This window comes from Panthera pardus, unplaced genomic scaffold (genome assembly GCF_024362965.1).
Source record: "Panthera pardus isolate Hobbes unplaced genomic scaffold, ASM2436296v1 HiC_scaffold_3, whole genome shotgun sequence".
Classification (NCBI taxonomy): Eukaryota; Metazoa; Chordata; class Mammalia; order Carnivora; family Felidae; genus Panthera; species Panthera pardus.
The window spans coordinates 10,263,803-10,286,216 of NW_026526876.1; the positions used below are offsets into that span (position 1 = coordinate 10,263,803).

The window sequence follows — 22,414 nt, forward strand, 5'->3', positions numbered from 1 at the left end:
GCTCTCACCCAGACGCGATGAAATCGGACTTACCTCTCTTTTCCAGCTCGAATGTCACCTCTGTCGCCAGGCCTTGCCAGCATCCCCCTGGCTATACTGTCCCCATAAAGTTCCTATTCAGCTCCGCCCGTGCATCCTAACACATTGTGAATAGTTTCTATACGTCTGTCTCCCCCACCAGACCACGAGATCGCCGGAAGCAAAACCCTGCCTCATGCCTCTGTATTCCGTCAAGCGGACCCACCGCGGGGCCCAACACACCTGGGGCACAGGAGGTAAGACTCAGATGACGGAGGGCCGCAAGCCCTCAGCTCCCTGGCCGACCCCCTCGGGGTCCGGGAGAGCCGAGCACCCACCTGTACAGGCATGCCCCGCTCCAGCGTCAGCCCCACACAGGGGTCGATGAAGATGGTGACGATGGGTTCCGAAGGGTCCCGGGCGAAGTGCTCCAGGACGGCGTCGTGCTCCGCTGTCCATTCCGCACCCGCCAGTCCCGTCAGCACGGCTCGGGACAGGAAAAGGGGCTTCTACGGGAGGGGAGCAGAGGGCCGAAGCAGGTACAGCTGTTAGGAGGAGTCCTTTCCCCCATTCACAAGCGCGCGTGGGGACACGGGACACGAGGCGAGAAGCCTGACGGCTCCAGGATGCTGAAGGGAAGGCTGCAGAGAAGCCGAATGGCGGGTTTCAAGCTTCTGAAGAAGGCAGACAGTGAGATTCCCTTGCTCCGAGTGAAACTAGACGGACCACAGAGGAAAACGGGGGACACGATCTTCCCAAGATATCTCCTTTACGCCCGTGGTTGCAAAGACACCTCGCCCAGCAATCCTCGACCTCGGGGTAAAACTCCATCGAGGGACCCTGTAGGGTAGGAGCCTAAAGCAGGCAATCAGGCTCCAAGATGATGAGCTGGAAAAAGGAGAAGGGTGCAGCCTGCCCGGTGGGGGGACACTGAACGGGAGACGTCAAGGCAAAGCCAACTGGCAGGGGCGCCTGGGGAGCTCAGTCGGTTAAGTGTCTGACTCTTGATTTCGGCTCAGTTCATCATCTTATGGTTTGCGGGTTCGAGCCCCAAGTCAGGCTCTACCCTGTCTCTGTCTCTCCCTTTTTCTCTGCTCCTCCTGTGAGTGCATTCCCTGTCTCTCTCTCTCTTTCGAAGTAAATAAACTTAAAAAAAAAAAAAAAAGCAAACTAGCATTAGCAGAAAGGGAGAACGAAGGGGAAGAGACAAGACTGGGAAACACCAAAGAACACACGAGTTAGACGGCAAAAAAATTGTAAGTGGTGACTAGAAAAAAAAAAAAAAAGTCTGGAGAACTCCTCTAAATAATTAAAGGAACCGGAAGACATGAGGACAAACGTGAGGAGTCACCCTGTCCTTCTCCCGGTGCTCCCGGAAGATGAGAAGGAATCTCTTTCACCTGAAGTTTCCAAGTCGAGAAAGCTTCATGCTCTAAAATGTCTCCCATGTAGAGGGGCGCCTGGGTGGCTCAGTCGGTTGAGCGTCCGACTTCGGCTCAGGTCACGATCTCGCGGTCCGTGAGTTCGAGCCCCGCATCGGGCTCTGGGCTGATGGCTCAGAGCCTGGAGCCTGCTTCCAATTCTGGGTCTCCCTCTCTCTCTGCCCCCCTCCCCCGTTCATGCTCTGTCTCTCTCTGTCTCAAAAATAAATAAACGTTAAAAAAAAAATTAAATGTCTCCCATGTAGAGCCAAGGGTGGACCAACGAGGAAAACGCGACCACCCCAGGAAATAAACGGACGCAAACGGACGTGTCGTGTCGCAAAAAGAGAAACTGAAACTATGAAAAAACCGTTCAGTGTCACTTGAAATCAAAGAAGTACAAATAAAAATAGCAAGGATATAGCACACAGTGCTCGGCTGCTAACACCCGGGCCCGGAGAGTTCTTGTTCCTGGCACGAAGCCACAGCGCGCACAGCTGGGCCTCACGCGGTGAGCCTGTCCCCGTTTGATTCAAGGCAGGGGAGACAAGGGGCGGGGCGCCTGGGTGGCTCAGTCGGTTGAGCATCTGACGTCAGCTCAGGTCACCATCTCCTAGTTCACGAGTTCCAGCCCTGCGTCGGGCTCTGTGCTGACAGCTCGGAGCCCGGAGCCTGCTTCGGAACCTGTGTCTCCCTCGCTCTCTCCCACCCTCTGTCCCTCTCTCTCTGATAAACAAACACTGAAAAATAAAAATTAAAGACATTTGAAAAAGCAACAAACAAAAAAAGGCGGGACACAAGGAAGGGAAAGTGAAGAGCCCTGTCCCTCGCGCAAAGCCCTGTCCCTCTGGAGGGGTGCGGGGCACGGAGAACTTTCTCGTGACTCAGCGAGCTGGATCCGTGGCAAGCAGGCTCCCAGTGGAGAGGGAGTAGACGCCAGCGACAGATTGGAGAGACCTCCTCGTCCTCCATTTTACAGCTAACCTCGGACTGACTGGCTCCCGGGGAGGAAGAGTTGGCTCAGGGAAATCCCTAACTTACCACATCCGCCTCAGCCTCCGACAATTCTTTCTGTGCCTCGGGCTCCTCCGATGTTGGCTCTGGGAAGAACAAAAATTCAAAAATGAGGGCGTTCCATGGGGCGCCTGGGTGGCTCAGTCGGTTAAGCGGCCGACTTCGGCTCAGCTCATGATCTCACAGTTCGTGGGTTCGAGCCCCGCGTCGGGCTCTGTGGTGACAGCTCAGAGCCTGGAGCCTGCTTCCGATTCTGTGTCTCCCTCTCTCACTGCCCGTCCCCCACTCACCCTCTGTCTCTCTCTCTCTCTCTCTCAAAAATAAACAAACATTTAGGGAAAAAAATTTAAAGGCATGAATTTTATAGTAAGTGAATTCTATCCCAATTTTCTGTTAAAAAGCCGACGAGGGGGGCACCTGGGTGGCTCAGTCGGTTAAGCATCCGACTTCGGCTCAGGTCACAATCTCACAGTTTGTGAGTTCGAGCCCCACGTCGGGATCTGTGCTGACAGCTCAGAGCCTGGAGCCTGCTTTGAATTCTGTGTCTCCCTCTCTCTCTGCCCTTTCCCTCCTTGCTCATGCTCTGTGTCTCTCTGTCTCTCAATAATAAATAAGTGTTAAAAAAATCTTTTTTAATTAATAAAGAAAGAAAAAGCTGACAAGGGCAGGAGTAGACGAGTGGAGGGAGGCAGGGGAATGAAGGCCAAGCAGTACTAAGATTATTCTAGGCCTTCAGCTTCTGGCCTTCCATTGCTCTTCCCACACGCAAAAGCTGGGGCCCACGGAAACCGGCCCAGCTCAGTTGTCGCACTCGTTTCTGCCGCACCCACTCTGGACGCCGAAAATACCCAGGAGGGTGTGTTTCTACCTCCTGATCTGCTGCTCACACAAGAGACGGGTAAAGCCGGTGGGTTTCCCACCCGCCATGGGCCGAAAGGAAGCAGCAGCAAATGAGACGGAGCCAAAAGACTTTGGGGAACAGGACACTCCGACTTCAGAAAGGAATCCCAAGAGGGGAGACTGAGGCACAGAAGCCAAGAAAGAAAATCATGAAAAAGATGGGACAGACGGTTCCAGGAGCTTGGCGGTGGTGAGATGGGTAACCAAGAAATCTAATGCCCTTTGAGAAAACTGAAGGCATTCAAGATGCCAGATGGAACCAAGGCCAAGGGGAGGAAGACTGAGGCAACCTCAAGGGTAAGTTGGGGGTGGGGGGGCGCCTGGGGGCTCAGTCAGTTAAGCATCTGGCTCTTGATTTCGGCCCAGGTCATGATCTCACGGGTTTGTAGGATGGAGCCCCACATAGAGCTCTGTGCTGACAGCAGGGAGCCTGCTTGGGATTCTCTCTCTGCCTCTCACCCGCTCATGATTGCACGCCTGCACTCTCCAAGTAGAGGAGTAAACTCGAAAAAGAAAAAAAAAAAAAAAACGTTGCTTAAAGAGTATATCGGTTTCGTCTCCTACAACACAAGTTATATATATAAAATCCAAGTCATGAGATATGCAGTAAAAATGTAAATAGCAAGCTTGAGGGGGCGCCTGGGTGGCTCGGTCAGTTAAGTGGCTGACTTCCGTTCAGGTCACGATCTCGCGGACCGGGAGCTCGAGCCCCGCGTCGGGCTCTGTGCTGACAGCTCGGAGCCTGGAGCCTGCTTCCGATTCTGTCTCCTTCTCTCTGTCTCTCCTTCTCAAAAATAAACAAACATTAAAAAAAAATTGATTGTTTTAAAAAGCAAGCTTGAGGATGACAAACACCAACTCAGGATAATGGTGGCATCTGGACAGAGAGAGAAGAGCTGGGGGAGATGTGGCAAATGGAAGGACTCACGGCCACAATGTAGCCGTCATTGGGTGATGGGTACATGGGGGTCCATTCTGTTATTCCCTATACTTTTCCTGACTTGCCTGAAATACGGGTCTATAGCTTATCCAAAACCTTGGGGTGGCGTAGACTTCAGAATGTACAATTGTCAACGGAGTATGACACACGATCCCCCTCCCCCCACCGCCTCCGGCAGACTCTCGACCAACACGCCACAATCTAACTTTTACAGTCAGGAGCACCGCAGGAAAACATTCGAAAATACACACTAAGTGGTTACATTGACTGTAAGTACTCTCCTGCCAGTTTGGTTTATATATTACCACCAAATAAGTTTGGATGCCAAACTCTGTGGGAAAAAAAACTGGTTAGCCCTTAAAGTTTTTCTTTTCTTTTTTTTTTTTTTTTTTTAATTACAAATATGGGGGAGCCCGGGTGGCTCAGTCGGCTAAGCGTCCAACTTCAGCCCAGGTCATGATCTCACTGTTCCCAGGTTTGAGCCCCTTGTCGGGCTCTGTACTGACAGCTCAGAGCCTGGAGCCTGCTTCGGATTCTGCGTCGGATTCTGTGTCTCCCTATCTCTCCGCTACTCCCCCACTCATGCTCTGTCTCTCTCAAAAATAAAAAGAAACATTAAAAAAATTTTTTTTAATTTTTTTTTTAACGTTTATTTATTTTTGAGACAGAGAGAGACAGAGCATGAACGGGGGAGGGGCAGAGAGAGAGGGAGACACAGAATCGGAAGCAGGCTCCAGGCTTTGACCCGTCAGCACAGAGCCCGACGCGGGGCTCGAACTCACGGACCGCGAGATCGTGACCTGAGCTGAAGTCGGACGCTCAACCGACTGAGCCACCCAGGCGCCCCTTAAAAAAATTTCTTAACGTAAAAAAATTAAACACATACATACATACATAATTAAAATTACAATATGGGGGCACCTGGGTGGCTCAGTCGGTTAAGCACCCAACTCTTGATTTCGGCTCAGATCTCGATCTCACAGATGCGGGATGGAGTCCCGCGTCCGGAGGAGTCCCAATCGAGTACTTGCTCGGCTCGGAGCCTGCTTGGGATTCTCTCCCTCTCTCTCTCTCTGCCCCTTCCCTGGTTGCACACACACGCACAACTACTCTCTCAAAATAAACAAATGAACAAACAAATAAAACTACAAATGTGGGATTATAAACCTGTCCTCCTTTTCTTAATGGGAGTTGAGGAACACCTAAGGAAGCAAAGGTTGTCAACAGAGACCTCCAAAGGGTGTTTGCCCACTTACCCACCTTTACCAATGTGTTTTAGGCCCTCCCCCTTTATCCCTGCATCTGCCATAACAAAACAGCACGGGGGCGCTTGGGTGGCTCAGTTGGTTAGTCATCCGACTTCAGCTCAGGTCATGATTGCGCGGTCCGTGAGTTCGAGCCCCACGTCCAGCTCTCTGCAGACAGCTCAGAGCCTGGAGCCTGTTTCAGATTCTGTGTCTCCTTCTCTCTCTGACCCTCCCCTGTTCATGCTCTGTCTCTGTGTCAAAAATAAACATTAAAAAAAAAAAAAAACAGCACAGACTGGGTTGTTGGCTGCAAGTCCTAAACCAGGATGCAGCATGGTCACCGAGACCCTTCCTCTGGGTCACAGACTTCTCACCGTGTCCTCACATGGAGGACTGAGGCAAGGGATCTCTCTGGAACCACCTTCCCAAGGCACTTATCCCATCCATGATGGTCCCACCCTCCTGATCTGATCAGAGCACCTCCCAAAGCCCCTACCCACTAATCACATCACATCGGGCGTTAAGATTTCAACATATGAATTGGGGGAGGGAGGGGAACAAAACATTCAGACCATGGCCAGCCCCTCTGTCTCCAGCAGGGACAGACCTCAATCCCCTCCCCAGCTCCAAAGAGTACAGGGATCACTGTGGGTGTCAGGGATGCTGTGGAGGTCCCCATCTCCTCTGAACCTCTGCTGGGTCAGCTGGAAAGCTCCCCACCAAACGACAAAAAGGCTTAGAGCTAAGGGAGTCATAGATTCTTTGTATTGGATGGTCAAGGCTTTCACTGAGAATCTCCTTCCCTTCTCACACTGGAGGAGTCTCCAGGTTGAACCTCGCTGCGCCTCCTGCTCCCTCCGCATCCCTGGTCCAGGCGCCCAGCCTCCAGGAGCTAGTTCCATTTTTAAGGCTTCTGGGAGAACTCAGAACAGAACATTTTGCTGGTCTCTAACCTCTGGATCCTAGGTATCCTGTGGACCCCGGACCTCTCTCCCACACCCATGCTTAACCACTGTTAATACGAAAAGAGGATTCTATTTCTGTCCCTCTTCACAGGCTGCTTGCAGTGGGAAAATGTGGGGGCTATACTTAGTTCACAGTCCTATCTACACCGGCCAGAGCTCCAAGGCACGGCCCGGCGACAGCAACTGCTACCAAAAAAACCTTCCAACCCACAGGAGAGGCATCCCTGAGATCAAAGCCGCAGGAGGCAGCCTCTTTAAACTCTCTGCTCCCTCCATCCAGACATGGGGCTTCTTTTTGTGTGTGTGGCCCTGAACCTGACCCTCCTGAGTCTACCAAGGCTCCGCCAAAATGAAGGCAGAGACGCAAGAGCCTTGAACAGATGGGAGAAAGCAGCGCTCAGGCTGAGGATTCAAAGGGCGGCGAAGCAGGCTGAGTCTCCATGGTGATGGGCTTAATGGAAGAAAAACGTTATTTGTTTTGCCACCCAGGGTGAAGATGGGAAAAAGGAAGAGATCAAACCCTCTTCGGTGTGGTCAGAGCAACCTGGAACACTAGAAGTGAGGAGGAAGAAGAGGCTAGGAGAAAGAAAGGACCGGCTAGTGAGCTCCGGGGTCACTGGGTGGTTGGGGGTTGGAGGGGGGGTACTGCGAGGAGGGAAAGAACAGGACAAGGCTGGCCAGGAGGAAAACACAGAGACAGGAGCCCAGCATCGGGCCTGACACTCCACTCAACTCCCCCACAACCCTCAGACCCTCTTTGAAGACACACATTCTGCCTCCGAGCTCCTCCCCAGCGTGTACCCACCAAGCTCCTCCTTGAAGGAATCGGACTCCGGCTGGGGAGGCAGGGCGGCGTCCCCAGGCTTCGAGGCCAGGGTGGCCTCGGAGGCTCTTTGGCGGGCACCACGGCTGGCGCTTCCCTGGCCACTCAGTCTCTGCTTCTCTTCTTTGCTGGACATGGCGCGGGCGACACCTGCGGACACACGGGCAGCTGGGGGTCCACAACCGGATCCACGCCTCCCAGCCCGTCCCCCCTCCATACACGCGGTCCCTTTTGAATTCATAAACTGAGACCCCCTCCCCATATCATACTCCTATCTGGGGATACCTCACCCTGCTCCATCAACCAGCCAGGCGTGGTCACACACACCTTCAGCCACTTTACCCCTCAGGGCCATGGGTGGAGAGAAGGCCCGGGGAGGGGAAGGCCGTCCCCCCATCCCTTGTCATATCAAGTCACCCAAGCAAACCAAGATGATTCTCCTCCAACCCTCCTTTCCTCCTGCGATACCCCCAGCAACGGGGTGGGGGGGGACGTGGAAAATTCTCCTCCTACCCACGCTAAAATGTGCCACCCCCTTAAACAAAGAAACGCAGTATTTGAGGGTCGCCTGGGTGGTTCAGTGGGTTAAGCATCCAACTCAGGTCATGATCTCCCCGTGAGCGAGTTCAAGCCCCGAGTCGGGCTCCGTGCTGACAGCAAGGAGCCTGCTTGAGATTCTCGGTCTCCCTCTCTCTCTCTCTCTGCCCCTCCCTTGCTCACGTGCTGTCTCTCAAAACATATCAAGAAAAAGAGAAACGGTATTTGCAACACATCTCTTTAGGTTTTCATTGCTGGGGGGTTAGGAACTCCGGTTTGTGGGTGCTGAAAACATCTCTTCGCATAGTTGACCGAGGAACCCTGAACTAGGCCACAGTGAAGCCCAACCTCATTTGACTCCTAAGGCCGAGAACAGACTGGCAGAAGGAAGGAGAAAAGTCACCCGACACGGAATTTCCAATTGTGTGGGGGGGAGAAGAAAATGGGGCAGGAGGAAGGCCTCTCGGGTGGAAGCAGAGGCGTTCGCGGCGGCCCAGGGGCACCGTGTGATTGGCCGGGCCTTCCGACTCCAGCCCGACAGCCACCTGTGGCTGCCACAGGCATTGATCACAGGTTATGAGTTCCAGACTTGAAGGATGCGTGCTTTGCTCCAAGGGGAAGCGTTCTGTTAGGCCGACGCATCGATAAAACCAACCGCAGCCCAGACAGGGGCCTCCAGAGAAGCGGCCTGCGGCTGGAGCCTCCCGAGGGGGGAAGGGGGGGGCGTCCGCGGGCGAGGCCGGGAGCACCCTTCCCAGGGGCTCACCCCCAGATCCGCCAGGGCCGACCCCAGGAGGGGCCGCTCCAGCAGCCTGAGGGCTCGCGCCGCCACTCAGGAAGGACGCAGGGGACCAGCGGCCAGGTCCTCAAAGTGGCTGCCTGTCGTCGACAAACCTGCCCTTGCAGGGGCTTCCTCACCCCACGGTCACAACTGCCCCCCCCCCCCCCCCCCCCCCCCGCTGCTCCGTCTCAACCCCAACCGCCCCTTCTTCTCCCCTCCCCCACATCTGCCCTTTCTCCACCTCCCCTGCCCCTTCTCCCCGGACACGGCCGCCCTCCCCTCCCCCACAGCTGCCCCTTCTCCCCGAAGCTTCCCCCGTCTCCCCTCCTCCTCTTCGCCCCCGACACACACCTCACTACGCCGACCCCGTCCTCCCTAGGCCGCCGGACCGGCCACTCCGTCTGGGAAGTTGCCCCGAGAGGCCCGCTCCCGCCCGCGCCTGCACGCGTCGCCAAGGCAACCACGGGCCGGGACGGGTGAGCGGCCCGGGCGCGTGCCCGCGAGCCCGGCGTCCTCGGCGCAGGCGCAGGGCGGCTCCGCTCCGCCGCCCGGCAGCCCGCCCCGGCCCGCGTGCGCCCCGCGGGGAGCGGGGGCCGGAGGGCCCGGCGAGAGCCACCGTGGCCGGCAGGCCGGACGAGGCGGGGTTCGGCCCGAGGACAGTCTGGAAGGGCCGAGGCTGAGGCCACGAGCCACCCTCCCGCGGGACGGCGAGAGCGCCGGCGGAGCCCCCGCACCGACCCCGCGCCCCGGTCTGCGGGCGCGCTCCCGAGCGCGTCCAGCAGGTGGCGCCCGGCGTCCCGCCTGCGGGGCTCGTGGACGCTCTAGAAGGCGCTCCAGGATTTCGAGGCAGCCGCGGCTGCAGCTGGGTCCGGGGGAAAAACCGGGGCTGGAGCACCCCTGCCCTCCCGCTGGTTTCCCTCGTCTGAGCTCGGACTGGGGTCTCGGAGCGCCTGGCGGCGCGGGGCGGGGGAGGGGAGGGAAGAACGGAACTGGAGTCTTTGGAACCTGAGGATCGGCTCTGGGAAGCGTCGCCCGTTTTGGGGGGAACGGGAGGCGGGGACTCCCTGGGGAAGGTGACCGGGCCGGGGAGGGGCTCGGCTTTCCGTGAGAACAAAGGCTGAGTCCTGGGGAAGCCAGAGGAGAGGGGTGTGCCATGGGGGGGCAGACCTCAGCCGGTGCTAGGGGGCGCTGCGGGCCGGGGCCGCGGAGGGGGCGCCTGCAAGCCCGGGCCGTACCTGCGGCGCCAGAAGCTGGAAGGAGGCCTCGGAGATCTAGGGGGGGAGGCTGAGTCAGGGGAATGGGTAGGCACCCTCCCTGCTTCCATCAATAGTGCCTAATTAAGACAAAGCCAGCAGCCAGCGCACTGATTACATTTCCATGAGGAGCTAAATTGATGACATTTTCTTTGCCGGATGCGGAGGGGGGAGAAGCTGGGACCTCAGTTCCCCCTTTTTCTGGTTGCCGTTCACACCTGACAGATCTCCTTCTGCCCGTCCACCGCTGCAAGGCCGTCTCGGGTACCCCTGAAGGGCCCTTGGGTTAATGCACACCCATCCTAATCTCTGCACCCCACCTATCCTAATCTCCAGCATTGGTAGCCCCTGGCCTGGGCACTCCCCACCCCTGCCATCCTGGAGGTAGGTTCCTGGGCTCTGCTGGCCCCCTGCCTGGGCCGGAGTCCCGGCTGAAAGCAAGGATTGAAGTAGTGAGGGGTCCTGCCACACCCCTAGCCAGCTGCGCAGCGAGTAGGGCTAAGTGGGTGATAGATCCCCTAACCAAAGAGGCAGCGGGTGGCAGAGAGAGGTGGCATGATTGGCCAGATCCCCCAGGGAAAAGTCCCCAAGGAGTGAAGATTTGAGGGGAGGCATTGGGTGGGGAGTCTTATAGGCAGGGCTCCTGGCTCCCCGGGGGGAAAAGAATGCAGTGTAGACCCCGTGTCTTTTCTGCCTGCCCCCCCCCCAACCTTGGCTGTACCTAGGGATCCCAGCCCCCTCCATTATGCTAAATAGGTAATCAAACATCTCGCTTTGCTAATTACTGCTCAATCCGATTAAACGCTGCCGAAAGCTCATCAACAGAGGTGGAGGTAGGGGGGAGGGATGAAGGGGAGCCAACCACAGCTGTGACGGGGGTCTTGTCCCTGGGGGAATGAAGGGGACAGCTGAGACACACGGCCAGGGTACCGAGACTCAATACCTCCCAAAGGAGAGGGACTGGAGGGTTGTGCCCACAAGCCCCTTACTCTTGCCGCACCCCCCAGCCTCAGCCAGGCCTTCCCCTCCCCCCAGACCTTCATTACCCTCAGAACCCAGGCATCCGGCCATTCCCACAGCTACACACACCCCTGTCCCAGATTTAATAAGTTCTGTTCTCTCACTGTCAATATTTGATGTCTCAGAGCCATCTCCACGGAGAGAGGGGGACTCTTCCCTTGCTTCCCCCCTACCTTGGCCGTCCTTTGCCCACCCCAGTCTCTTTGTGCCCCCAACCTTCTCTAACTAGCTGACTTAATGAAATGATATTAAAGTCTTAAGCAATTCCAAAAGAATGGTTGTTATGGTGAAAAGAGCGGGCAGGACGCCTGGGTCCCCGAGGGGAGCAAGGGCTGAGGAGGGGGAGAGAGCCACAGGCTAAGGTCTAGAGGCCTCAGTCCCCAGTGGGGAGCAGCAGATTTGGGGTGAGCCGGGGGCCGGACCTCTGGATCTTGGCGGGAAGTAGGGGATGGGGGCTGGGAGAAGGTGGGAAGCAAGGACATTCAGGGAGTCAGGGTCCCGGCCTGTTGTCCAGAGCATCCGTCAGGGATGGAGAGGCCAGCGTGGGGGGACCGGGCCTCTGTGCCAGCAGCCTCCTGCTGACCGTGCCCTGGGCCGGTCCCGTGAGAACCAGAGTAGATTTCTCTCCAGCCCTGACTCATCCCTCTTCCCCCCTTGTCCCCCAGCAGACCCCCACAGGTGATTTGTAGCTGATGCCCTCACAATGGCAGGGGCCAGGAGAGAGTCGTTCCGGAACACGAAGGGCTGAGAGCTTCCAGAGGAGGAGAGAACAGAGGCCAAGAGATGGGGAGCCAGGCGCCACCCCCACCTCCCCCCACCCATCCCCATCCCACTCCCCTGGGGACCCTGGCCCAGCCCCAGTCCCCTTGGGGTGGTGGGAATACTAGGACATTTGGCTGGGGCTGATTGATGAGGGAGGAGGCAGCCACCAGGGCACCAAGGAGGTTGCTGTTTGCTGAGCACACAGATTCCTCCCCACTCGCCAGCTGCCGCCCCCCAAGGCTGCTCAGTCTCACCGCCAGCACTGGGGCTGCAGGGAGCTGATGCCTGGGCTTCTGAGGGCAACCGGGGGAAGAGGGGGAACCAGGACCCCAGATGCTTCAATCCACCGCGGGAGTCGGGGGGTTCCTCAGACCCGGTGCCCTCAGAACTCGTTTGAGGACCCCACCTTCCCTGCCACCTTTCTGACCTCTCTCCTCCTGCCCGGTTTTCGCTCCTCTTCAGACCCCCCCCCCCCCACTCTCTGAGGGTATCCCAGCCCGCCATATTTCTCCCAGCCCGATCTTGAAACTTTCCCGGGAGGCGGGGGGGGGGGGGAACGGGGGGTGCGCCCTATGTTCCTGATTCCCCATATAGCCCCTTAGGAAACTCCATTTTTCTTTCTAACTGAAACCCCACTTACGATGTCAACCATTCCCCATCAGAAATTCCCACCGCAGCTCTTTCCTGAAAACCCCCACCATAAACCACACACACACACACACACACACACACACACACACACACCTGAACCTAATTTACATACTGCAGAGTGTGAGCCCCCAGCCAGGACAGGCTCTGCTGTTTGGGACAGGGGTGGGGGCAGTTTCACAATCCGTGGTCTCCAGCCTCTCAGTCCCTTTAGTTCCTCCCTGCCTCCCTGCTCTAGACCCTCTACGAGCAGCGGTCCCCCAGCCCCCCGCAAAAGCTCAGAGCATCACCCTTGCCCACCCAGCGCTTAAACTCTACTGGAGGAAAACACACCGCACGCCCAAGAAACAAAAGGGGGGGGCATACCGAATTAGACCAGCTTCCTGCATGTGGATTCTAGACCCTACGTGACTTGCTCCCCGCCAGGCTGAGGCTGGGGAAGGACAGGACACATCTGGAACATCCACAAGGCTGTGGATGTTCCCAAACATGTCCCAAGTTCACCTCTACCCTTTGCATTTGCTGTTCCCTCCTCCGGGGCGTGCCCTTCCCCCACCTCACTCAAGGTCTGACTCAAAGGTCACCTCTTCAGAGGGACCTTCCTGACCTCCTAAAGCATCTTCCCTGCGAATCTCTATCCTCTCCACGCTGTTACTCCGTTTTGTTTACACCGCTTGTCACTGCCCGGAGATGTTACTATGTTGTTCCCCACCAGGATGCGGACTTTGTGAAAGCAGGGACTTTATTTAATCTATAGTCTCAGTGCCCGAGACGGTGCCTGGGACCAAATAGACACTTTACGTGATGCTGAGTGGATAAGTGAATGAAAAAAAAAACAAAAAACCAAAAAACAGAAAAGGAACGTCTTCCCTCCCCTCTCCTGGCTTTATTGTGCTTATCGCCCGAGGAGCATGTTTGCGTACTTGTACCCGGAAAGAGGACAGGACGGCATGTGTCGTTCCGTGTGGAAGTCACCAGTGCTTTCAAATCGCTCGGGAGATGCACAAGCCGCCACGCGTGGGGCAGGCGGCAGGTCTCGTGTTGTTAACGGGAGTGCGTGCAGGGGGGAGTCCGCGGATGCCAGAGTGGCGAGGGGGTGTACTTCAGGGGGTGGTGCTGAACGTGCTGCTCCTCTCCCCAGCTGTGCATCTGTCCCCAGGTGTCTTCCTGTCTCTCAGCACGTTATGATGTCTTGTTTGGCGAGGTGTTCGTCACAGAGTATTTATCCCCACTTCTCTTTCCTCCACCTGTGTCTCTAGATGTGTGTGTGTGTGTGTGTGTGCGCGCGTGTGTGTGTGGTGCAGGGGGGGGCCCTCCCTCGGCTCCCTTGCCCCCTCACACACACAGCCCTGCCCGGGTCTGGGACCCCTCCCTTTCACACTGGGCCCTGTTGCTGGGCTCTGGGTTGCCATGGTGACGGTTGCCAAGTCCCTGAGGCTGATAGCCAGCGATGGGGCTGTCGGCTCCATCCACGCGGGAGGCTGAGGGGGGCTTCCCATTGTGTGGAGAAGGGGATGTTGCCATGACCACCAACCCCCACTAAGGGGCAGGGACCAGCCTTTCCACCCCCCTCGAGCCTCCCCACCTCGGGCTTCTCCAGTGCGGGGCTCAGAAGACAGGAGTGAATTCCAGACAGCCCAGCACCTGGCCTCAGTTTTCGACTCCCCTCCCAGAGCACCTGCGCCTCTCAGGACCCAGGCATCCTGCTCAAACAGGAGGAGGGGCAGGGGTCCCGTTGGACAGAGCCGGGCAGGAGGACCCCTTGACCTCCAGGCAGATGGGAGACAGCGGGAGGGCACCTAAAGTCAGGGGAGGGGCGGGCGGGGCAGAGGTTGTGACCCCTGCCGACCGGCTCCAGCCATGCTCCTGACAGGCTGCTTTTGTGGTCGGAGAATGGGGCTGAGTCTAGGGGGCTGGGCACCAGGGTTTTTGGGGGGGGAGAAGAGCCCGGGTGATGGGTACGCAGGGAGCCGGGGAGGGGGGCGGGCAGCGTGACGCCCGGGTCCCTGCGTCTTGCGGGTACTCACACGGCGCTTCTCCCCACACTGGTCCCCAACGGCAAAACTCCCCAAGTCACAGGTGCCTTGGGCGGGGAGGGTAGGCGGGGAGACCTGAACCTGCGAACGTGTTTGGTGCACTTTGTCTCTGACCGCCACTTGCCTCGTCTCTGGTGCTTTGGTTTAGCAACAGACACGCGTGAACGCGTGTCCACGTGCGTCCCCATCGGATGTATCGGCCATCTCTCCCTCCCCTGCCTCGGCCTTCTCACCCAGCCCATCACCCCTTCCCCACCTACTGCCCACCTCCCCCCTCCGACCCAGCTGTCTCCCTACCCTTCCCCTTGGCTTCATGAGATCCAGCTCAGATGGAAAGCGCCCCTCCCACCCCGCCGCCCGCTACCAGTTCTCTTCCAACTCACCCCCAGTCACTCTCCAGCCTTCTTGTCAACTTTTGAAGTTTTTTATTCTTTTTTATTCCTTTTTTTTTTCTTTTTTTGGTTTTTGTTGTTCAAATTTCCCTTTTACAGTAAAACTATCGAGGTGACGGCCATGCCCCGCCACCTCCCCCATGGCAATATCAACTTCCTGTTCTCTGGAAGGAGCGGTACAGAAAAATCAGGAAGGAGCTGGGAGCTACCGCACCAGAGAGGTGACGTGACCTCTGGCGGACAAAGTAACCGTCTTGGCTGGTGATGAAGGTGGCCGACTCGGTGCCCAAGGGCAGCTCTGGTCTCATGAGACTGAGCTGGGGGGAAACTGAGGCCCACGGTGCACTAGAGGGCAGGAAGAGGTACAAGCTGGCCACTACGGAAACGGTTGCTAGGTACCACGGTCAGCTAGACCGGTCAGTAGGCCACCATTTTGGTCACTAAGAAGGGAGCCGCGTGGAGTCGGAAAGGACTAGAAGGTAGGAGGGTGTGCTGAACAAGACAGCCCTCCGGGTTACTGGGGACAACACGTGGGTTCTTGGGACAGTCCCGTTGATTGACAGAGATTATACCGGGGTAGGGAAAGGGAAGAAGAACATGACAAGTTGGGCCCACCACAGCTGATGGCAGTCGCTTTCGCTGTCCCGAAAGCAGCGCAGAGAACAGGGAAGGGAGATCCGGGGAAGCAAGATCCTTCTCAGGCCACCCTACCTTCTCACAGTCCGTGAGTTCCAGCTTCCTCCTCAAACAGGAAGTTCTTCCTGCCCGCCCCCCCCCCACAGAGTAAGAACCAGCCGCCTCCCCCTTGCCCCCCCCGCCCCCTCCCAACGAGCCCCCCCCAGACTAAGCCACTTGGAGTTCCAGCCGGACCACTTCCTATTTCAGACGAAGGCACTTCCAGTTTCTGCCGCACTGCTTCTGCCACTGCCCGTCTGGAGCAAGTCACTTCCTGTCCCCAGTGGCCCGCTCGGCGTCAGACCAAATCCACGCCGTGCCCCGACCGGTTCGCATCTTGCTATGGGCCACTGACAAAACAGGACACTTCTTCTCATGGCGGCTGTCATGACCCAACCACCCCAACATGGCCGGAGGACGTACGTGGGGGCCCGGGGCAGGGCAGAGAAGGAGGCCCCGCTGCCCACGCCCGGAGAGCTGGGGTGGAGTGCCGGAGCCTTCCCCATTAAGGCCCCCGTTTTTGGCAGACTGAGGGGAGGGTCGGTGAGAGAGGTCAGAAGAGGGGGCCGAGGGCACGAATGCTTACATACCCCCACCCGGGGGAGATGGGAGAGGCGGAGGAAAGAAGCCAAGAGGGTAAGAGGAGGCGTAGGGAGGGGGGTGCTAGGGAAGGGGAACAGACCTAGAGGCAGAAGAGAGAGAGACAGAGACAGAATAAGAGAGAGAAGAGACAAGAAGAGAAAACCAGTGAGAGGCAGAAAGGAAGGGATGCCGACAAAAGACAGACTGTTCCCGCCCCTGGCTCTCGGCGTGTGAGGGGCACAGGGATCGCCGGGTCGCGGTCAGGAGAGGAGGCTGAGTCCCTGCCCCCTCCCCAAGGAAAGAGGACCCAGGAGCACAGAGACGGAGGGGGGCTCACGTGGCCAACCGAGGGCAGGAGTCTTAAGGAATCCTAAGAGTGGAGAAGAGGGCGACAACAGCCAGGAGCACAGAAGCTGGGGGCGGGGGGCGGGGGCGCAGAGGGGCCGAGGAGATGCCAGAGGTGGCCCTCCAACCGGGACTTAAACCGGAGGAGCACCCGAGGAGGGCTGGATCCAGGAGAGCCCGGGAGGAGAAGCCCTCATACCTTGTAGTAGATGTTTGGAGGGCTCTGGGGGGGCCCATCCTGCACGATGTACACAGGGTGCCCGTAGTCACCACTCACCTTCTCATAGTGGGGACAGAACGGGGGGTCTGCAGCCCCTCCACCCCGTAGAGCTATCCCTAGCTCCCCAGGCTCGGCCTCCCGAGGTCCCATCACAGCGCCACCCCCCAGGCCCAGAGACCCTCCCCTCCCGAAGGAGCCGGGACCAGGGTGGCGACTCTCCGAAGGCTTGGCCCGCCGTCTCCGCCAACACATGGCGCCCCCAGCCCCTGCCACGCCCAGCAACAGCAGCGCCAGCCCCCCCGCGGCCCCGGCCACCGCGGGCATGCTGGGAGGGGGCAGGGGGCCTTCAGCACCCCGGGAGGTTGCATTGCTGGTGGGGTCACCTGGCAGGGAAGGGGTGAAGGAGGAAAGAGGGGGAGGGGCTGAAGGAGCCACCTGGGCCTCCGGACACCCGGCCTCGGGGGTCCCCGTGGGTTTCCCCGGCAGCGCCCGAGCCCCCTGGGGACCCCGCCTCCCCTTCCCCCCGAAATCCCACTCAGAATCCAGGTGGGTCCAGCCCTTCAGCTGGGCGCGAAGCAGCCTTCCCCCACTTCTCTGACTGCACTGATTGAAACACTGGCTCGGGTAATTACTTCTAATTGAGTCTTTTCCTCACTCGGCTTCCACTCCCCTCCCACCCTCCCATCCCCTCTTCTGTTTCCTGTATCACCCCCCCCCCCAAAAAAAAACAACAACAAAAACTGAAGGCGGAGGGAGAGGGTGAAGGCGGGCAGCTGGGGTCCGAGAGCAGAGGAGGTTGGGGCGGGGTGGGGGGGGAAGGCAGGAGACTGGACCCCCGGTTCCTACCTGGCATGTTCTCCTTCCCGGGCTCCAGGCTGTGAGCTGCCCCCCGGTCTCTCTCCATGGGCATCTCAGACACAGGCTTTCTGGGGGCAGCCCCTCCTCGGGGGCCTGGAAATGGGGGAGACCCGACAGCGGGGGCTGAGACAGCAGCCCCCGGGCCCTGACGGTGCTGCCCCAACCTCCCTCGGCTCCTAGGAGGTGCGCCCCGGGCCCCCCACTCACTCTGTCCTACTCGGAGAAGCACCTTCATGCCCCGAGTGAGGCATACACCTCCCTGCAAGCTCTCCAGGCCTTCCCGGGTCCCATCCGACGTGGCTGGGAGAGAAGAGCCAGACGGAGAAGTTGGCACTCCAGAGTCGAGCCCCTCTTCCGTCCCCATTCCCTGGCCCTGACACCACCCCGGGGGGCATCAGGGGTCTCTCTCGGCGGCTCCTCCCCTGCCCCTCCGTCTTGGGGTTGGGTGGGGGAGAGCCTCCCCGCGGACCCCGCCCTCCGCCCAGCAGTACCAATGATGTAGTAATCGTGGTGTGAGCGGAACTCGTGGCCCCAGAGGTTAGGGCTGTACTCCTGGAACTTGATGGTGAAGCGGAGATCCAGGTCCGGCCGGTCACAAGTGAGAAGCAGGTTTGGGGCAGGGGGTGCCTCGCAGCGCCGGCCCTGGGCACCCCCTACCAGGTACAACTTGTAGAACTCGTAATTAGGAGAGGAGTGGGGGCCAGGAGGCCGGGCCCGGGGGCAGAGAAGGTCAAGCCGGTCCCCGATCTGAGGGTAGAGCACGTAACCCCCCTCTGCCTGGAATCTGTCAGGAGGGCGAGGTGGACAAGGAGAGGTGTTAAAGGTCTGGCCCCCAGAGCTTTGCCTCCCTCACGCCACATCCCTGGCAGGCCGGCCTTTGGCCTTCGTCTGAGTGGAAAGTCTGTTCCGACAGGGCAGGCGCTCAGGGCTCGGAAGCGGTGGGAGGCCAGGCGCACGGGTCTCTAGGCCCTCGGTGCCCAAATGCACTCTCCAGCCCGCCCTCACCACATGCACACTGTCATCTCTCCTCCATCACTAGCCCCGTTGCCATGGCAACAGGATGCCAGTTACCAAGGAGCTGGCCTCTCTGGAACCACACAGCCCACCCATCCCAGGTGATTTCACTATTGCACGGCCATGGGGGCAGAGCCTCCCCTCCCCCAGGCCACCACTGAATTTGAGGGATCTCAGGGCAAGGGAGGCACCAGGGGTGGGCCGGGGAGGGGAATCCAGACCAGCGTCCCAAGTCAGCCAGGGGACGCGCCAGGAGTTAAATGCCTGGCCTGGCCATGGCCCTACGTGAGGCTAACGGGAACCACGGTCTGGGGGCCAGGAGCCCCAGACACCCCCCCTGCTCAGTTACCCCTCCTCCTCCAGGTCTCGGACTTCCTAGGGAAAGTGCCTTATTGCTGTGGAATTCAGGGAGTTGACCTTTCTAACCACAGCCTAGAGCCCACATCTCCCTCAACCCAGCCATCCGCTGGCCCAGCACTGCCACTTGCCAACGCCTGTGACCCCTCCCTGTGCATTAACGGCCACGAGGTCTCAGAGCTGGGTCCCCGGGGACCGCTGCTCATTATCTTCCCAGACTCCCAAAGGACCCACCCCCTCCCCGCCAACATCCCAAAGAGCCCCCAGAACACCGTACCCCCCCTTTCCTCAACCCTATCAGAATAAGCCTAACTTACTTCCTCAGGCTGCACCTGATAACTCAAACTGCAGCTGGGAGTTGGTGGGTAGGAGCCGGAGGAAAGACATTTGAGATTATACCCAAAGAGACATAGCAGGGAGGGAGGGAGGGGAGGCTGGGAAGTCAAGAGAACACAACTGATAATTCTAGTTCTCCTCTAATGAGCATGTAATACGTTCAAACACCTTACCTCTAATCCTCATAAAAGGTGTAAGGATGGAGACTACAGACTCAGAAAGGTTAAGTGGCCCAAGGCCACACAGCGGAAAGCAGCGGAGCTCGGATTAAGACCTCGGATCCGATGGGCTCCGAAGCCGAAGCCGACCCCCTTCCCTTGGCCTCACACAGGCTCCCCAGGGAGGCAGGAAGTTTTCAAAACACAGAACTCTTTTGCCCAGCGGGAGTGGGATCTGCATGGAGGCCAGGGTCCTAGATGACCTCCCAGGGGTTCTGTCTTACCCTGTGTGATGAGAAGCTTCATGTGACCCCTGGCCTTTTTTCAGAGCAAAGCAAGCATGCCAAGGAACAGAGGGGTCTGATGGAAGAGTTTGCAACACAGATGGGGGGGGGGGGGTGTGTGGCAAAGGAGTCCTCAGGACTCCAGATGCAAGAGAAAGAAGGAGGCTTTAGGGGGCTCCAGGCTTCTTCCAGAAAAAAAAGTCTCCAAGCCAGGAAGGCAGGAGTATCTTCTGGTTTGGGAACTGGATCCGCCAAGGGCTCACTGACCCTCTGGCTGTGGGCAAGAGTTAGGGGACAGACGGTGTGGACAGAGCCGAGAAGCCTTGGGTGAGCTGTCCCCCGGAGCCCCCAAACTGAGCCCCCTTCCCTCCCGCGGCCGAGTCCCTTCTGGGGAGGGAGGCACCCTGCCCCTTCCCCAGCGCGCTCAGCGGCACCTACTCCGCGGCTCTCCGGAGAGCTGACATTAACCAGGCTCCCTCCAAGCCCAGCCCCCGACAGGACACGCGTCTTTCACAAACCCAAATAACCACTCCACTACCCTCCCCGCGGCTACCCGTGAACTTTGCGATCCTTGCCCCCTGTGGGGTCTTTCCAACTCCCGACACATGGTGATCACCACCCACATCCAGCCGTGTCTGTTGGCGACCCAGGAGTCTGGCTCCCAAGATCACCTCTGTCTCGTTACCCATCGGCTCGCATCGGAGCACTGGCACCCTCCCTCCAGCCTCCTCCCAGCTCAGAGAAGTCAGCTCCCCACCCCGAACCCCCGAAGCTTCCCTCCTCCCTGCCCGAAGGGTGTGGGGGTCTCCCCAGCCCGGGGCCACTCACCTCTTATTCGCCGAATTCCAGTAGACAGGCTCCAGGCTGAGCCCAGACACCAGCCCCAAAACGCCGAGCAGCAGCAGGGCCCCGACTCGCACGCCCCCCGGCCCAGAACGGGGGGCCCCCATGACCCCGCCAAGGCCTGGGGGGGGCGGGGCACCAACTCCCCCAAAGTCGCTCACCCCCCTGCCGTGCCCGCCTCGGCTGCCCCGGCGATCCGGCCCCGACCACCCCGGTGGCGGCCGCCCCCCTGCTCCCACGCGGACCCGCTTCCTGCTCTGCCCGCGCCCCTGCCGCGGAGCGCTCAGCCCGCTAGAGCCCTTCCCGGGGCCGCCTGCAGGCGCCCTACGCCCCCGGCCCACGCTCCAGCGCCCCGGGATCGCAGCGCCGGCCTAAGTGGGGGACTGGGGCGGCCGGGGCCCGGGCGGGGGCGGCATGGGGCGCCGCACGAGGGAGCGCGGGAGGGGCGCGAGCCGGAGCCCCAGCCTCGCCGGGATTGAGGGCAGCGGGCTAAGGGAGGAAACCAGTCCCGAGCCCAGGAGGGGGGAGTTAAAGGAGTGGCGGGGAGGGGGAGAGGCTGGCGGAGGGAAAAGCCGGAGCTGGAGCGCGCGGCGGAGCGGGCGGCGGAGCCCGCAGCCCACGCCCCCCACGCCGCCCTCACCTCGCGCACCTCCCGCCCGCCCCGCCGCCGCCGCCGCCGCGCCCCGCCGCCCCGCCCCGGCCGCCCGCGCGGCCCCCCGCGCCCCCTTTGTCCCCGCCGCCCCCCGCCGCGTCTCCCCCGCCGGCCCCCGGGCCGCCCGAGCGGCTGGAACCTTCCGCTCTCGGATCCAGAAAGGCCCTCGCCCTCGCCACCCGGAGGAGCCCGGCCCCCGTGGCTCCCGCAGCCGCCGCCTCCTCCCCCAGCCCGGAGCGCCGCCGCGGCTCCCGGCGGGTCTGGAGAGAATAGTAATAACCTTGAAGGCTCCGCACTTTGCGAAGTGGGCTGAGTTGGCCGTCGCGACTACCTGGGTCGAGTGGGAGGGGCAGAGCCGCAGGCTCCCCATTGCAGGGGGGGAGAGAAACTGAGGCTCGGGCAGGCCCCGTGACTTGCCCAAGGTCACACGGGGAGTCTGGGGTAAAGGCGGAAACCCAACCCAGGTCGCTCAACTCCTCCTCCTGGGGTCGTTGTTTTTGGGTTTTTTTTGGTCCCGGGCTCCTGGGCCCTCTCCTGTTACCTGGGATTGGGTGGAAGGCGAGGGTTTAAGGGGGTAAACTCGGGCCCTTCTTGGACGGCTGTGGGGAGAAGCGGGGCTGGGGGAGGGAAGGCAGTACCTTTCCCCAAACCCACATTCAGCCGGAAGGGCTGTTTCCAATTATCCTGGGGGAAGGGAGGAGGGTTTGCCTTTTTGGGTGTAAGAACCCTCCCTCGCTTTCAGCATCTCTGGGCAGAGGTGACATTCCTCTCCCCTCTGCCGTCACAGGCCCCCAGTCCCTTCCCTCTGATGGTGAGGTCCCAAAGCAGATCCCCCGCTGACAGTCTCTTCAGAGCCCCCTTCTCAGTGTCTGGCGAGGGAGGGGGTGGGGCAGAGCCACTGCCTGAAATAACATACTCTCCCCCCCCCCCACCCCAACCCCCAATCAAGCGGATGGATGGAGAAGCGGGACCAGGGACAGCTGCCCAATGGAAGGCTCCCGCCCTTGTCCCGCATCTATCCGAAATACGGAATGTGACGCCTGTGGTTTCTCGGGAGGCACCTTTACTCTTTCGTATGTGTCCTTGACTCTGGCCACTCAGTCGCCTGCCTCCTGGGGGAGTCCAGGGGAGAGGCGGGTGCTCCTGCTCCCCTTCCCCCAGAGCTGAGTAATGGTCCCTCTGCTGCCGGATGGTGGTAAACAGTGTCGAGCGCGAGTGAGCGGGTGTCTTGTCTGTCACCGTCTGCACAGTCTCACGCAGTCACACCCAACAGTCTGACACACCGCTCCTGCCACTCCTGCTCAGCCACCGCTCACCCTGACCCCTGCCGCCC

The 22,414-nt window shown here is 59.5% G+C and overlaps 2 protein-coding genes across 3 annotated transcripts in view; both read right to left on the reverse strand.

Annotated features, from left to right (window-relative positions):
* Positions 1–9,374, reverse strand: part of DNAH2 (dynein axonemal heavy chain 2) — a 92,402-nt gene extending 83,028 nt beyond the window's left edge. Inside the window, 4 exon segments of the mRNA XM_053892166.1 lie at positions 357–527; positions 2,481–2,539; positions 7,311–7,478; positions 8,998–9,374. Of these exon segments, the coding sequence (XP_053748141.1) occupies positions 357–527; positions 2,481–2,539; positions 7,311–7,464 (384 nt within the window). The 5' untranslated portion in view covers positions 7,465–7,478; positions 8,998–9,374.
* A 6,222-nt stretch (positions 9,375–15,596) lies between these two features.
* EFNB3 (ephrin B3) lies at positions 15,597–21,125 on the reverse strand. 2 transcript variants are annotated; one of them, XM_019413557.2, is made up of 5 exons: positions 20,415–21,112; positions 17,929–18,221; positions 17,645–17,737; positions 17,426–17,530; positions 15,597–16,114 (listed from the first exon to the last, which is right to left on the reverse strand). In XM_019413557.2, the coding sequence occupies exons 1-5, from the start codon at positions 20,534–20,536 to the stop codon at positions 15,639–15,641; spliced, it is 1,089 nt and encodes a 362-aa protein (XP_019269102.2). In that variant the 5' UTR covers positions 20,537–21,112; the 3' UTR covers positions 15,597–15,638. The 2 variants fall into 2 exon arrangements, with proteins under 2 accessions (XP_019269102.2, XP_019269103.1); XM_019413558.2 differs by having other exon boundaries at positions 15,997–16,962; positions 20,415–21,125.
* Positions 21,126–22,414: the final 1,289 nt, after the last annotated feature.

What these genes read in the sequence shown, in the direction of transcription:
- EFNB3 (XM_019413557.2), bottom strand. Translation starts at nt 20,536, where the DNA reads ATGGGGGCCCCCCGTTCTGGGCCGGGGGGCGTGCGAGTCGGGGCCCTG. An exon ending in GCTTCTCCGAGTAGGACAGA is followed by an intron (nt 17,531 to 17,644) that starts GTGAGTGGGGGG and finishes CCCCATTTCCAG; the next exon opens with GCCCCCGAGGAGGGGCTGCC. An exon ending in CGGGAAGGAGAACATGCCAG is followed by an intron (nt 16,115 to 17,425) that starts GTAGGAACCGGG and finishes TTCTGCCTCTAG; the next exon opens with GTCTGTTCCCCTTCCCTAGC.